Here is a 17,734-nt window from a genome sequence, read left to right on the forward strand (position 1 = left end):
TCACCGTCACCGGCCGTCCCGTCTCCTATCCGCTGGTCTCGCCGGCGACCATCAACTCCGGTGCGCCGGGCATTGGTGTAAAGACCTATAGAGCCTATAAGGAGGTGTTCGAGGGGAAAAAAGCACAATGGCGTGCGGAGGTGCAGGACGGGACGGGCCCACAGCGCATTGGCTGGACGCACGGTGGGGAGACATCGACCTGAGCTCAGGCAAAGTATAGCGCACACTCACATGCACGCACACAGATCGATGGAGATACAGGTACAGCAATATATTAAGGCCATGTGAACAAATCACTGACAATGGGCCTTCTGAAATTTGTATTAGTAGCTCCAAAGTTATCATAAAGTGTATAGGGTTTAGGTATACCTTTGAGACTGGGATTTAAATACATTTCAATATATACCCTGTTTTGAATCAACATAAAAAAAAAAAAAAGAGAGCAGCCATAAAGGCACAAATATGGGTAATTATTTTTATTAAATACAGGATAGAATAGAAACAAGTGCATACGGTAGCACAGGCTGTGCACGCTGTTATATTACATAGAAATATTTTCCTCTGTCTGTGTAGGCACACACACACACACGTTTACATGCACGCACGCTGTGATAGGGGATAAACAATTCGCTATTTTATCTGCATCGTTTGTGTTTATCTGCATCGTTTGTGTTTATCTGCATCGTTTGTGTGTGTTGACATTGCCATGGGTGAATTTACGTCAGTTAGTATCTTGTTATTGATAGTAGAGCTGGACTGTTTTTGCTCATCATCACATTGTATCAGCCACCAAAATACTCATCAATATTTACATAGATTGACACTTGTGTCTGTGATCAATACATAGCTACTGCCGGAGAAATTGGGCTGCTAAATGAGGATTAGAGATCAGTAACGTTTTGGTGGTGTTCGTTCAGTGATAACAACATTGGCTAAATAGCTAACAAAATGAATACAACATATAGCGTGGCTAACGACACAGAACAACATTAAAACAAGTGCATGCATGATTGTTTACAATAAGCGGGTGGTCAAAGGACTGACATAACGGGTAGATTGCCTGCACACCACGGGGCACACAGGGGTTCCGCGAGGTGCCTGATGGGAATGTTTCTTTAAGAACAACTATTGAACTAAACAAATAGTCTATCTAGTGCTTCATGTGTATACAATAAGTGCTTAATCTAATAACATGAACTAAAAAAAAAGAAGTCGATCAAAATGTCTTCACACGTTTTGTAAAGTTATTATAGGAACTTTATCAACTTGACGTCCGCGGCAGGCGTCATTGCTTTTACCAACAGGGTTCCCAACGCGGCTCTGGTTCGTTATCGTTTACAAGGGAATACAAAGCGGCTGTCGTGATAATCACACAACAATACTTCCGGTCCGGTCGGTGGGCTTCATAATAAAAGTCTAGAACACCGGAAAAGACGGAGCGGTGGGCTTCAAAATAAAAGTCTAAAACACCGGAAAATAAGTTTATTTTGTACAGCGTTTTCCTCCACGAGTACTCGAGTACATCATGTGATCAATCGATCTGGATTATTTTTGCCCATCCCTAGTTTATCCTGTGCAGCAAGTCATATTGCCACACTGCCAGCGAGAGAATGTTTGTTGACATTCCTCATTAGAACATCTGAGATTAGAGTGTACTGGAGGCCCAGAGCGAGGGAGAGGGGTGACCTCTTTAATGCAACAGTAGAGAAACGTTTTGAAGTGTGTGTAAAGGTTAAACGCAGTTGTCATGACAACACGTCGCATGACAACCAGAAGGCGGGTTTATTGTTGAAAAGGATCCCCATTAGCTGTCGCCTGAGCTGAAGTCTCCATTCCAATAGAGATAGTGTATATTTTGGGCTTTATTTTAGTAACCAGTTATTTTTTCATTCTTTGTGAGGAGTCTGCAGATTGTTTTTGTTTTGTTTTGGCTATCTCCCGGAGAATGCAGTCACGTGTATTCTGTTTTCGCTATGTTATATTTCGTGAGCGCAGTCTATCTTGCAAGGTACTGCCCTGTGTTTTCTTTTGTGATTTCAATTTTTCAGCTTGGTGGTGGGAGAAGTATGGCCTTGACAAAACCAGAGACTGGACACTGTACCCTTGAGTCCTCCGACCATCCGTCTGGGCATTTGCAAAGAGACGCTAATGATGGCTGCTGTTATGACAACTTCTCTTTTGCACGTGCCACGGGGTCTATGCAGAGGACCTTTTGTTTTTTAGATAATAAAAATAGTTTTTGCTGGGTTATTATAATCTGTGTTTGAATGATAATATTTTTTGTTATCTTTATGAAATGATAAATGATTGTGATTAATAATTATCAAGAGGAGGGAACTGTCGTGGAATATATTATCATGTCATTATGAGTCTCTGTTATTTTATCATGTCATACAGCTAGAGTTTCAGTCCAACCAGATTTACTGGTTAATGTGTGTATGTCTCTTTAAGATACTCTATCATTCTCTCAGTCGTAACGAAGTTGCTGTTCCTACCAGCCATAGAGCTATAACCCAAGGTCATGGGAACTGTAAGATGGAGCTGTTTTTCCTTCCAGGCTTAGCCATAACATAGTCGTATTATTAATTTCTCTAACCAGCCATTTTGTTTTCTTCTACGTAATTTCATGTATTCAATTGTATGTCTGACCAGGCCTCTAGGCCAGTCCCCTGTCAGACGCTAGTGGGTTAACATGTCTGCCTCTGGGGGGGTGACTGGTCTGGCAGCGTGGCCACGCTGTCATGAACTTTCTTTATTAAATAAACCTTCTTATGATTATTAATAATGACTCAGAATGATTAATGTAAGCGGCTCATCGTTTGTCCTTTAATAATTTCCATTACAAATGTTAACCCTTTCACTGCCACGCGACAAAATGGTTAACCCTTTCACAGCCACACTACAGAAGGTTAACCCTTTCACTACCACACTACAGACGGTTAACCCTTTCACTGCAACAATACAGAAGGTTAACCCTTTCACAACCACACTACAGAAGGTTAACCCTTTCACTACCACACTAGACGGTTAACCATTTGTCGTGTGGCAGTGAAAGGGTTAACCTTCTGTATTGTTGCAGTACAATACAGAAGGTTAACCCTTTCACTGCCACACGACAAATGGTTAACCGTCTGTAGTGTGGTAGTGAAAGGGTTAACCTTCTGTAGTGTGGTTGTGAATAATAAATGTTCAACTAAACTGAACTCAACACTCGTATAGATGATGCAACAAGTTATTATACCACCGTTTTCTTTCAAACCAATTTGGTGGCAGAGTTCAGTTCCAGTTATGAGGCCCCTGGGGGCGGAGCTAGAGTTATGAGGCCCTGGGGGCGGAGCTGTGTGAGGACAGTAGGAGCGGCTCCGCGTAGGAGTGTGTAAACAACCCTTTAAATCCTCTCAACCGCTTTTACAACCAGTCTGTGTGTCTGTGTGTGTGTGTGTGTGTGTGTGTGTGTGTGTGTGTGTGTGTGTGTGTGTGTGTGTGTGTGTGTGTGTGTGTGTGTGTGTGTGTGTGCGTGTGTGTGTGTGTCTGTGTGTGTGTGTGTGTGCGCGTGTGCGTGTGCGCGTGCGTGTGTGTGTGTGTGTGTGTGTGTGTGTGTCACTGTCTCGCACATAAATAAAACCAGCTCTCTGCACAGGTCTGCTGTGGAGCTGTATCTGTAGGGCCGACCCGAATGCTTCCAACCGTTGCCGTAGTAATCAATGTAATAAATTATATTTGTTTAAACCTTTCACTACCACACTACAGAAGGTTAACCCTTTCACTACCACACTACATAATGTTAACCCTTTCACTACCACACTACAGACGGTTAACCGTCTGTAGTGTGGTAGTGAAAGGGTTAACATTATGTAGTGTGGTTGTGAAAGGGTTATCCCTTTGTCTTGTGTGCAGTGAAAGGGTTAACCTTCTGTATTGTCGCAGTGAAAGGGTTAACCCGTTGGTAGTGTGGCAGTGAGAGGGTTAATAATAATTAGCCCAGGAAATAAGAATCTTCTCGGCACATCCTAACAGGGCAACGGGCCTGTCCTGGGTTTTCCTCGTCTCGTGACAGCGAAACTAATGCGCGAAAGCTTATTTCCGCATTGAAACTACCTACCGCCGGGCGCCAGGTACGCACGGTCAGAGCTGTGCGTAGATATACGCACAAAGTCAAGCACACGTTCAAATTGATAAGTCCCACACTTTGCTTAGAAATGATCGTACACACGGGTTACGCACATATCTGTGCGTACGCAACGTTGATAAATGAGGGCCCAGGTATCTCCAGGAACGAGATAGGAGGATTTATGGGCCGGGGAGGGCTGGAGAAGGGGTTGGAGGGAGGAGGGGTGAGGGAGGATGTCAAGGTGAGCCAGGGAAGGAGGGGGAGACACAAATGGGTATTCGACACACAAAGGGAAGGTGGGGGAGGTGTTAAGACAGGACGTCTGCCACAGCTACGACACGCGTACCTCTCGGAAACCCGAGCGGTGTGTCATTCTCACGGAACGGCGCACATGGACGCGAGCGGCCGCCACGACTTGCCAGCGGTTGTCACTCAAATGGAAGAGAAACCGACCGCAGTCGCTTTTTAACGCAGTCGGTCTCCACTGAGCGGGCGATTTCTCTCTCTCTCTCTTTTTATTTCCCTCTCTCCCTCTCTTCCCCTCTCTTTCTCTTTCTCTCTCTCTCTCTCTCTCTCTCTCTCTCTGAGAAGAGCCCCGGACGCCCAGAAGCGCAGGTCAACAGCACTGGGTCGAGAGGCAGAGTATAAACAAAGCCTCTGGGCTGACAGACAGTATTATAATGGAGGACACACCCTTTGGAACGCCTCCAGTGAGCAGTTATAAGGCAGTGTATCCTCCACTTTGCAAACGCTAGCAAGTGGAAAAAACAGCTGTAAATGAACTGTTTTCTTCTGCTATGATGAGCGGCCACTTCCACCCGCGTGTGCGGCTTCTCTAAGTATGTTTTACATAGCGTGTGTTACACACACTGCTGAGTCAACCCCACGTGCTGAACTGTAAGCTCCGGGTAGCGTGATTTGCATACTTTTGCGTATGGAGAACATACAAGGACTTCGGAAGCGGTCTTACGTACATAACAGCACCTTTAAAGGAACGCGCTGACATTAAGGGAAATGCACTTACGGTCTTCTCCATATTGAGCTTAAAAACTCCGGGAGAGGTGTTTTTGGCCAACAACTATAGGCTAGCTGGACCGTATGCGTCTATATTAATGCCAGCCCAAGAGTGCTTCGCGTTTCTCTGATTGGCCACGACGCCCATGTGACCGCGGCGCGCGGCAGAGCGGAAATAGGCTGCTGCTCCGGCGAAAGAAAGACAGACAGGCATTCTATTGCCATGCTCTGCGACAAACTCTAACCTTAACCAACTCTGAAAGAATGCCTAAACTTAACCCTAACCTTAACCAACTCCGAAAGAATGCCTAAACTTAACTCTAACCTTAACCAACTCCGAAAGAATGCCTAAACTTAACCCTAACCTTAACCAACTCCGAAAGAATGCCTAAACTTAACCGGCGAAAGAAAGACAGGCATTCTATTGCCATGCTCTAAGACAAACTCTAACCTTAACCAACTCCGAAAGAATGCCTAAACTTAACCGGCGAAAGAATGCCTAAACTTAACCGGCGAAAGAAAGACAGACGCTAGTTACGTTTATATAGAGAGATGATAAATTAATTAAACGTAAAAAAAATTTAAAAAAATAAAAATTGAAGTGATTCGAACTTGTCACCAACACACCGCAGGCTCCACAGCAAGCTGAGGAACGAGTTGAGCTAACCGTCGATGTTAAAACAGGGGGGATTACGAATGCATAATGCCGCGGCAACCTATGCGCCGCTGCCGCTCCGCTCTGCCGCTGCCGTTCTGCCGCGGGGCGGTGCTAGGCGTTGTCACGTGGGGCGTCGCGGCCAATCAGAGAAACGCGGAAGCCACTCTTGGGCTGGCATTAATATATAGGCGGACCGTATCCGCTTCCTTGAATTTGCGCTAAGCTAGGTTAGCTGCCAGCCGGATAGCTTTCTCCTGAACGCAAGGAGAGAAAAAAATCGGTATCCATCTCCCGGAGAAGACGGTTAATCGCGTTTCCCCTCGTTAACATCGCTGCGTGTTCTTTTAAACGAGCGCGACACATGGGCGGGCGCCACGGTGGCGCACCACGTAACTGCGCTCGCAGTGTAATCGCAGCGTCCTGGGTTCGAATCCGGCCCCGGGGACCTACGCTGCACGGTCCTCCCCATCTCTTCATCCAACTTTCCTCTCTGCCCTGTGTAGCCGGTCTCGACTTGCCATCTCTGCGTTGTGTTTCAATTCGACCCCTGTTAAGGGATTGCCCCCGAGCGAGTCTCGAACCCCAGTCTCCCGCGCCGCGGGCGACATCGCAGACCACTCTACCAAGAGGTGGTTTCATGTGTCTGTATGCCTTTTTTAAGTGAGTTTAACTTGCAGTACCGCTAACGTCCACAGTCACTTCACAACACTTGAAGTCCATGGTGACTGTGGATATACTCGCAGTACCTCCGTTACACCTGTCCTATCCACAATAAAGCTGTAGAATGCCCAAAAAAAACATATCTAAAAGAAAAAGAAAAAAACCGGTACCTGAGCCGCGTGAGTCTCAGCTGCTCCTGCAGGTGGCGCTCCTCCGGGCTCGGCCAGCGCGCCTTGGTCTCCTCTGGGTCGGGGGGCGTGGCCTCCTCGTAGTGGAAGCGCACGGGGTCCCAGCCCGTCATGATGTCGAAGGTGATGACGCAGCCCAGCGAGTGGGAGACGATGGACACCTTGCCGCTCTCCTCGAACTCGGGGTTCCGCACGCAGAACAGCGTGTAGAGGCGGTTCAGCTCCAGGGTCAGACCCCTGGTGATCTGCACGGGCACACACGCACGAGCACACACACACACACACACACACACATGAGCACACACACACACACACACACACACACACACACACACACACACACACACACACACACACATGAGCACACACACACACACACACACACACACACACACGAGCACACACACACACACACACACACACACACACACACACACACACACACACACACACACACATGAGCACACACACACACGAGCACACACACACACGAGCACACACACACACACACACGAGCACACACACACACACGAGCACACACACACACACACACACACACACACACGAGCACACACACACACGAGCACACACACACACACATGAGCACACACACACACGAGCACACACACACACAAGCACACACACACACACACACGAGCACACACACACACACACACACGCACACACACACACACACAGGGTTCCCACAGACATTGCTAAATGAAATTCAAGGACTTTCAAGTACTTTTCCAAGCACTATCTTTCTTTTAAATGCTGTTCAAAGTCGGATCCAATATTTATGGCTTAAAAAAAACAATTTCCGACAATTAGTTACACTTTAAATGGAACAATTCTATTTCTTGATTCAGAACAATTGTATCATGGATGAACAAAACTTTCCATGCGAATGGTTGATTTGAATTTCAAGGACCTTTTAAGCACCTTGTTTAAAAGAAATTGGCTGTTTTTAAGGAATTCCAGGCCTTGACTTATTTTGTATTTTTCGCAAAAAAAAACAAGCACTTTAAGCACTTCAATGACCTTGTGCGAACCCCGCCCGCACGCATGACTTATTCATGCCCACATCAATTATAAACTGGCAAGGGAGGGGACATGCTGTCAGATATATTCGAAGGCCTTCCTCCGCTCCCTGCGCGTCGTGAGAGTCTCTCACCTCGTCTCGGTACAGAGGGCTGCTGTAATACATGATGTCCATGGCGCTGCTGTTCAACATGTCCCTCAGGCCCCTCACCTTGTCCGGCGTGATGGAGTCCACCGTGTCTGTTTGAGGGAGGAACGCACGGATACACACAGCGCTCGTCAAACGCACCATAAACCCCAAACGTCCATGTCTGCCTGTAATATTATGTTCCTATTAGGGATGTCCGATATTATCGGCCGATATCGGCAGTAAAATGTGATATCGGAAAATATCGGTATCGGTAAAAAAAAATAAAAAATAAAAATAACAATATATATATATATCAATATATATATATATATTTTTACATTTATTTACCCAGGCAAGCAAGTAAGAACCAATTCTTATTTTATTTATTGTCAAAAGTATGCATGTTGGTTTAATTCAACAACAAGAGATATGTAATGTTAATTTTTACTTTTTTAATGATCATATTTTGCACAGATAATGCTTACATTTAGAAAGCCTTTTGAATGCATCCAGTGAAATTATTAGTTACCTGAAATTATTCCGTTTTTTTGGGGGGAAAACCTGCATATATCGGTATCGGTTGATATCGGTATCGGTATCGGAAATTAAGAGTTGGACAATATCGGAATATCGGTATCGGTAAAAAAGCCAATATCGAGCATCCCTAGTTCCTATACCTTCCTATTACTCCCTCTCTCCTCCCTATACTACGACTCCCTATAACCCACCCGTCTCTCTATAATAATATCCCACATCACGAGTTAAGTGCATGTGCTGTGTAATACCTCCGTCGAGGGACAGCTTTGACCTCCACTCCACCGGAAGGAACTCCACGTGTTCGGTGGTGCGATCGGAGAAGTGCTTCTCCTCCATCTTCCTGGCGGCGTCTCTCATCCTGCAGCACATCGGCAAAAACAACCAAACAGCAGCAGCACTGGGTGTTTTAACTCAGTGGTTCCCAAAGTCGGGGTCGCGACCCAAAGGTGGGGCGCAAGCAGCCACGGGAGGGCCGCGAGATGATTTCCAAAAAATTCAAATAAAAAATCAATTTTTATTTATTTTTTTGTCAGGCCAGTGAACTTAGAAGCAGGCCAGGACAGTGTTTCTAGTTGTATTCTAAAATTCTATTCTATTGTATTCTAAAATGTGACTATATGGTTTTATATTAACTTAATAAATAAACAAAAACGAAAAAGCTACTTATTTCAACGAACATTTCAAACTAAATAACAGATTATGCACATAAAACGCTGAAAACAACCGAAGCAACAATAGTATTTTAATGAGGCTATTATTATTATCATTATTATTTTGCAACAAGTTAGCCCTCTCATAAATAGCACATATAAATGAATAACTAACTTGAACTAACTTAATAGGATTGAAGTGATATTTGGCTTAAAAAATCGGGTCGCCTGACAAAAAAAAAAAAAAAAAAAAGCCTGACGATGTGCATTGGGCCGCGGCTCTCTGACGCCTTATTTTCTGGGTCCCGGCCTGAAAAGTTTGGGAACCCCTGTTTTAACTAACTACACTTAACCCCCCCCCGTCCATATCCTTCCATTGTGATGTCATGACTGAGCAGCACGGCCGGCTTCCTTAACCCTTTCACTGCCGCACTACCAACAAACGGTTAACCCCTTTCACTGCGACAATACACAGAAGGTTAACCCTTTCACTGTCACACGACAACAGCAGGTTAACCCTTTCACTGCCACAATACAGAAGGTTAACCCTTTATACTATCACACTACCGACGGTAGTAGTGTGCCCCCCGCGCCGCGCGGCTTTTCAACATTTTCCTATCGAAAACGCTACTTCTCACGAGCGCTGCTCAGCGTAGCGTAGCTCGCTTCTCTTTTGTGCTTGTTGAGGTAGAAAGCCGTTCTATACTTTTACACCGGCGTGTGCGCTACTAAGGCGCCGTCAACCAATCGACATCGGACGTTAGCCTGCAGCGTGTGTCTGTCCCGCTCCCTCCCCCCCCCCCCCCCCCTCCCTCCCTGCTCAGCTGAAGCGCTTGGCGTGAACTCACATGACCTCCTGTGACTCACATGACCTCCTGCGACTCTCACGACCCCTGTGACTCACATGACCCCCTGTGACTCACATGACCTCATATGACTCACATGACCCCCTGTGACTCACATGACCCCCTGTGACTCACATGACCCCCTGTGACTCACATGACCCCCTGTGACTCACATGACCCCCTGTGACTCACATGACCTCATATGACTCACATGACCCCCTGTGACTCACATGACCCCCTGTGACTCACATGACCCCCTGTGACTCACATGACCCCCTGTGACTCACATGACCCCCTGTGACTCACATGACCCCCTGTGACTCACATGACCCCCTGTGACTCACATGACCCCCTGTGACTCACATGACCCCTTGTGACTCACATGACCCCCTGTGACTCACATGACCCCCTGTGACTCACATGACCCCCTGTGACTCACACGACCTCATATGACTCACATGACCCCCTGTGACTCACATGACCCCCTGTGACTCACATGACCCCCTGTGACTCACACGACCTCATATGACTCACATGACCCCCTGTGACTCACATGACCCCCTGAGACTCACATGACCCCTGAGGCTGTGACTCACATGACCCCCTGTGACTCACATGACCCCCTGCGACCCCCCTTGTTGTGACTCACATGCTGGTATTCCTGATGATGCGACCCTGGTCCATCTTCTGTCCGATGCCGTGCACCACGAACACGATGTGGGTGGTCTCCGGCGGGGTGTCCTCGGGGGCCGCCTCCTCCACGTACCCCCGGTGGAGCCGCGTGCCGCTGCTGGAGGCTGGGGGGGGGGACACAGGAAGGGGACATCAGGAGGCAGCCGTCACCCACGACTTAAACCAGTGGTTCTTAAACTTTTTTTATACCGCGACCCCATTTTATTTAGGATTTTTTTCTTGGGGGACCCCACACTTAATTAATGTATCACGTAATTTCAACGTGGAATTAAGGGAATATCAAAATAAAAGCACACATTGTTGAACTTGATCGTGCATATTTATTAGAATATTTTATTACAGCACTATGTTATCAATACACATTTATAACACGAGGCATATTTAGCCAGAATATGTTGCCAGAACATAAAACAAATATATATATATATATATATATATATATATATATATATATATATATATATATATATATATATATATATATATATATATATATATATATATATATATATATATATATATATATATATATATATATATATATATACTGTCACCTACCCATAGACCCATAGTTTGAAAACCACTGACTTAAACCATTGCTCTGGGGGTCATTGGACAGACATGACTGAGGTATGATCAACGTTTCCCCATTAGAGAGACCTGACGTGCCTCTAGTCTATAGACCTGTTCGCTGACGACGTCATGACAAATATGCGTGCGCAGACCCCAAGCAGAAAGGAAACGTAATCCTGGTCAGAACAACGAGGCAGACTACAATATGATTCGCATTTGTTAGCCATGCTAGCGATCTAAACAATCAACCCATGACAAAGCTAGATTATGTAAAAGGTGAAAGACTCACACTCACAGCTGATTTGGCTAAATGACATCCAGGCATTTTTTCGTTTTGAAACAACTTTTAGTCAGGGGAGTGTCGTGGTTTCTCCAGATAGAGCCCGGTCGTACTTCTTTTAGCGCGGCAGCTCACGCAGGTCCGGGGCGACTTAGTCACGTGACTCAGTTGGTATTGCTGATTGGCTCGAAAGCGGTATGTTTGTAAACAGCGAACAGGTCTATTGTAGTATATGTGCCGAAGATTCAGAAAACGAAGTCACTCTGCGTTGATTCCTGAATTTCTACACATCGCCGTCGGTACTGGAGTTTACCGTTAAAAATCTCAGATACAATATCGTTTTTTTTCCCCCGCCCGGTATCGGTTCCAACATCCGCTTCCGGTATCCATATCTGTGTCGCGTATCATCATCCTCATCATCATCCTCATCATCATCATCTTCGTTTTACGTCCCTATTTTCCCACTACAGTGAGGTTGGACGGACGATGACTCTACGCCACTGGAGTCATTATTTTTTGGTTTGTAGCTAGTTTTATACCTCGGATGCCCTTCCTTACAGGTAACCCCATTGTCGGTGAGGACCTAGCCTTTGCGTATTCCTACACACACAAGGCAGTGCGGTTTTCTTTCAGGGTTTTCTCCCTTAGCCTTTGCGTATCCCTATACGCACACACACGACACAAGGCAGTGCGGCACCCTGTATCCCTAGGTAGGGAGGCTGGAGAGGGTACTAACACTTGCCCAAGGTGGACCCTCAGACTAGTGGAGGGAAGGAGTTGTCTTACTACTCCGTCCTAGTTCGGCTTCCGCTAGAACTAGCCACTGCCACTGCGTAACCCGACTTAAACGACAGAGTACCGGGAGAAGAAGAGACCGGCCCTCTCAGATACTATCCTCCGTGTGTCTTTAACGCTCGGGGGGGGGGGGGGGGGGTGCAGAAGACGGACAAGGACAAACCGGTGCATATCAGCGCATAGCCTTCAGCGGGGCAGATAAGGGCCGAGCGCCAACACACCCCACATCCTCGCCGTAGGTACCGCCGCGTTAACTTATCCGAAGTGACTCTATGCTGCTGACCCAAGATAAGATATTCCTTTATTGATCACCTCGGGGGAAATCCAGGCGTTCATGGGAGGAGGGGGGGGGGTTACCGGCAGGGTAATAGAAGAAAGACGTAAATATAGGTTGATAATACAATTTAATCTGCACTGTATAAACCGCACTGTCACACGACAAAGGGTTAACCCTTTCACCACCACACTGCAGACGGTTAACCCTTTCACTACTACACTACAGACGGTTAACCCTTTCACAACCACACTGCAGAAGGTTAACCCTTTCACTACCTCACTACAGACGGTTAACCCTTTCACAACCACACTGCATAAGGTTAACCCTTTCACTACCACATACAGACGGTTAACCCTTTCACAACCACAACACAGACGGTTAACCCTTTCACAACCACACCACAGAAGGTTAACCCTTTCACTACCACACTACAGAAGGTTAACGCTTTCACTACCACATACAGACGGTTAACCCTTTCACAACCACACTACAGAAAGTTAACCCTTTCACAACCACACCACAGAAGGTTAACCCTTTCACAACCACACGACATACGGTTAACCCTTTCATTACCACACTACAGACGGTTAACCCTTTCACAACCACACCACCGAAGGTTAACCCTTTCACAACCACACTACAGAAGGTTAACCCTTCCATTGCCACACTACAGACGGTCAACCCTTTCACAACCACACCACCGAAGGTTAACCCTTTTCACTACCACACTACAGACCGTCTGTAGTGTGGTAGTGAAAGGGTTAACCTCCTGTAGTGTGGCAGTGAAAGGGATAAACCGCACGGTGTAGACCTCTCCGAGCTCCGGTCTCTCGCCGGTCCTATACGCCGCGTGCCAGGAGGAGGAGGAGGAGGGTGACAGACATACGATACCTTTGGAGAACCCTAGCTTCTGAGTGACGGTGCGTGCGATCTTGGAGGTGGTGGCGTCGCTGTAGAGGTAGACCTCGTCCACACTGTGCCAGTCCACGTGGCTCCTGCTCAGCTTCAGACTGCAGATCGCTGGGAGAGAGGAGCCACAGAACACACGGACCTATATTCATCCATCCTCCTTAGAATCACAGCTGGGTTAAAAAGTCAGCGACATCTCCTTGATGGTAGTAATAGTAGTAGTAGTAGTAGTACTAGTTTATTTGTCACGTATATAAAGTACAGGTACATTACAGTTGAGATGCTGGGTTCATACACATACAACTCATTATAGTAATATTCCACAGTTATTACATTTGGTAGTAGTAATAATGGCACACATAAATTCACAACAACATGCGCATTTGTTGATACATGCAGGACTATAGTCTTGAGACAGATGTGTGTGTATCTCCGCTGCCATGTTAGGATGGTGATGGTGTGTGTGCGTGTGCGTGTGCGTGTGTGTGTGTGTGTGTGTGTGTGTGTGTGTGTGTGTGTGTGTGCGCGTCCATGCATGGTTGCGTGCATGTGTTGAAGTAGCCTCTATGAATGGCGTGGTGCGTGTGTGTTTATGTGTGTGTGTGTATATACAGTACTGTGTTGTACAGGTGGCGCTCAGGTAAGCTTCTGTGCCTGCGGTCGAGCTGATGTCAGCTCAAATAGGATCACCTGACATGTTTTGTGACCTTGTTCTGAATAGCAATGGTCCTAATTCTATGAAAGTGTAGCCTCTAGTCTCCCTGTCTCTCTCTCTCTCTCTCTCTCTCTCTCTCTCTCTCTCTCTCTCTCTCTCTCTCTCTCTCTCTCTCTCTCTCTCTCTCTCTCTCTCTCTCTCTCTCTCTCCTCTCTCTTTCACACACACACACACACACACACGCGTACAAACACTCACACACACACACACACGTACAAACACACACACACACACACATACAAACACACTCTCTCTCACACACACACACACACACACACACACACGCACACACATTACACACGACTGGTGAATGGCCACAGTACAAGGAAAGGTCAGTTTACTAACGTGCACCCTTTGACCCCTTGATTTTAATATTTTTGACGAAAGTGCACTTTTTTATACCGACCGAATCTATTTATTTATCTATTTATTTATTTATTTATTGGACTGACAGATCAACAGTGTAGGGATCCCGTTCTGGCACTGTCATGTCTTTTATGCTTTGAAGTGTCATGTATGTCTCTAGTCCCTGTTTTGTCCTGTTTTGTCTTGAATGTATATAGAAATGCAGCTGTTCATTTCTGTATGTATCATGCCTTAAATTGCCCCTTGCGGGACTAATAAAGTTTTTTTTAATTGAATTTAATTGAATTGAATTGAATACCATCCTTGCTGTCGACCGTGGTCACCACCACCTCCGTCTCGTAGGTGTCCCTCATCTGTTGCCCCCGGAAACGGGCCAAATGCTCCAGTTCAATGAGGTCACTCTCGTCTTCGTCCAGCGGGAGCCACGTGCCGTCGATGAACCACTGGCCCCTCATCACAGGGATGCGGTCTTGTTCTGTGGGCATGGAGTGGAGTGATGATGGCAGCAGGACAATGGGTCTCATTCACCGACTTACGACAAAAAGGGCTTTCGCTTATATAGGGCCATTTGAGACCTTTTCGGGCAAGACATGAATGTAGACAATATATTATAATATAATATTAATTATATATGTTTTATTGGGACGGTTGGTGAATCCCAAAACCGGCCCGAAAAGGTCTCAAATGGCCCTATAAGAGAAAGCCCTTTTTGTCGTCCTTGGTGAATGAGACCCATAATGTGACCAATTACCAACGTTAAAACTGGACATATAGACCTGTATCTTATGTCTCCACCTTTTAGTCCGAAATACCTTTGTTGAGTATTCTATTCTGATTAAAATATATATGTATATATATATATATATATATATATATATATATATATATATATATATATATATATATATATATATATATATATATATATATATATATATATATATATATGATTCAAGTTCAAGTTTCTTTATTAGTTGTCATACAAAAATACAGAACACTTTTATATGAAATGCTTTTTTTCTGTTCTGCTCCTGAGAGTGTGCTATAGATAAAAAATAAAATAGATAAGTAGGTAAGTAAAATAAAAATAATAATAGATATGCTCACGGTTCCAATAAACAGGGTAGCATTCTTTCTCCTTGACGTCCACCTCGTAGAGCCCCCCTCGGACACACACCGCCTCCACGTTCCAGCCGACGCCGTCCTGAAGGTCCCTCTCCTCGGACCCGCAGCGGCCCCACTCTCCTCCTCCCCCCGGCCCCTCCACCGTCAGCACGGCGCCCACCTCCTCCACCACCTGGACGCTGCTCTCCGGCTGCTGGACGTGGTGGTGGTGGTGGTGGTGGTGGGACCCCCCGGCCCCGGGGCTCGACCCAAACGCGTCGTCGGCCTCCTCCTCCTCGGAGGTACCGGTGTGACCGCGGCGCGAGTTGTTCACCTTATCGGGGTTCGCCTCGCAGAAATGGCGATATATCGTCTCTATCTTCAAAGAGTCGTGTCCCACGAACGGCTTCCACGTCCGCTTGTCCTCCTTGTAGAACCAGCGCACCTCCTCGGGGCCCAGCTCCGTCACCACCTCGCCCCGGTGCCGCGAGCCGGTGGAGCGGTTGCGCTTCTTGCAGGCGCCGGTGATGTTGCCGTCGCTCTCGGTGTAGTTGGGGTCGCAGCTCGACCGCGGGATGTCCAGGTAGCCGCCGTGAGATGAATAGGCGTCATGATGGTCATCATCATCATCATCATCATCATCATTACCGTCGACCACCAGGCCCAACAGCAGCCCGTGGTCACCGCGCACTAGTAGCGGGAGGTGTCTGCTGTCCAAGCCGCCGCCGCCGGACGGGAGGATGACCGCCGCCGGGGGGGGCGACTGCTCCTCCATCATGTCCATCTCGTCCCGTCCTCCTCCTCCTCCTCCTCCTCCTCCTCCTCCGGGCTCCATCATCATCGCGGCTCCCTCCGCGTCCTCGTAGCAGGACACGAACACGTCGTTGGCCATGTCCCAGTCGCTGCTGCTGCTGACCGAGTTGTTCTCAGAGGAGCTCTGCTGGCGGAGGGTCGTCCGGACCGCCGCCGCGTCCTTAATAATAAAATTGCTCATCATGACTTGACAAAAAAAACAACAACAATATTCTCTCTCTCGACACACACACACACACACACACACCAACCGGACACGTTTAAAACGTTTTTTTTTTTTTTTTTTTTTTTTTATCACCACCACCAGCCGCCTGACGGGGTGATGATGATGATGATGGTGGGATGAATAGCGGCTTCAAAACATCCCCCTGATCCTCGTCTCTCCATAGCAACGGGACGCAGCGGCATCTGTCCTCCTGTTCATCAACCCCAGGCCCCCACCCACCACCACACGGTTATTATAATAAACACGAAATCACGTTTATTATTATAATCCTTAATAGCGTGGATATTTCAAGCGACTCATTTTTTTTTCGCCTGGTTTTATTTTATTTGTATATATATCCAATCTCTCTGTCCATCCCTTTACGCGGTGGTGGTGTGCTGGAGAATTATATGTTGCGTTCGGCCGATCCTCGCCAAATCGGTAATTTCTGAGTTTATCATCCGGGAAGGTTTGTTTGATTGATTGATTGATTGATTGATTGAACATTTTATTACCAGATTGCAGAATGGGTACAATACAGTACAGCTCAATACACACAATTGTTAAGGGGATGCAGACCAGAGAAAGACTTTCGTCTTGTTTACATCAGGGTCCCCCATTTTCAATTCATCATCATAACATTATATGACATGACATACAGATATAGAGTACAGTAAGGTGCACTCGAACGGCTGACCAAGTGGTGAATTACCGGTGGTGGTAAACTCAGGCTGGTTCCATTATACACGAATTTACGAGTTGTGACATGTCACTGACCCTTCACCTTTCGTGGCACAAACATACTTTATTATGAACATGGAGTATCGTGACTCGGGAGACATACATTTCAGTCAGAAATACGATGTTGACGTGTTGGTTGGGATTCCTATAAAATCAGCTCACACCACCTGCACTAAGAAAAGAAAGGTTGAATAATCTGTCAGAATCTGTTGCCTTGTTGCATCTGATAGGCAATACAATTATCTGACCCCGTATCCTCAACGACAATAACACTATGTAACAAACCATCAAATACACTCACAGCACACACATCCACACGTACACACTAACTTTAAATAAACAACTCACTGTAGCACCCACTTTACCCACTTTAGACACTTTAACACACTTTATATTGATTGGTAAAGAGATTTGCACTACAACTCATAC

At 46.4% G+C, this 17,734-nt stretch overlaps 1 protein-coding gene across 1 annotated transcript in view; it reads right to left on the reverse strand.

Annotated features, from left to right (window-relative positions):
* LOC311228405 (phospholipase DDHD1-like) overlaps window positions 1–16,540 on the reverse strand; it is a gene marked incomplete at both ends in the record, with an annotated part of 31,535 nt that extends 14,995 nt beyond the window's left edge. The window contains 7 exons of the mRNA XM_084314313.1: window positions 6,614–6,876; window positions 7,806–7,912; window positions 8,588–8,697; window positions 10,484–10,631; window positions 13,344–13,472; window positions 14,741–14,917; window positions 15,550–16,540. Of these exons, the coding sequence (XP_084170439.1) occupies window positions 6,614–6,876; window positions 7,806–7,912; window positions 8,588–8,697; window positions 10,484–10,631; window positions 13,344–13,472; window positions 14,741–14,917; window positions 15,550–16,540 (1,925 nt within the window). The remainder of the gene's footprint in view (window positions 1–6,613; window positions 6,877–7,805; window positions 7,913–8,587; window positions 8,698–10,483; window positions 10,632–13,343; window positions 13,473–14,740; window positions 14,918–15,549) is intronic.
* Window positions 16,541–17,734: the final 1,194 nt, after the last annotated feature.

The sequence above is a fragment of the Notolepis coatsorum genome, assembly GCF_963971535.1.
Source record: "Notolepis coatsorum genome assembly, chromosome: 5".
NCBI classification, from domain to species: Eukaryota; Metazoa; Chordata; class Actinopteri; order Aulopiformes; family Paralepididae; genus Notolepis; species Notolepis coatsorum.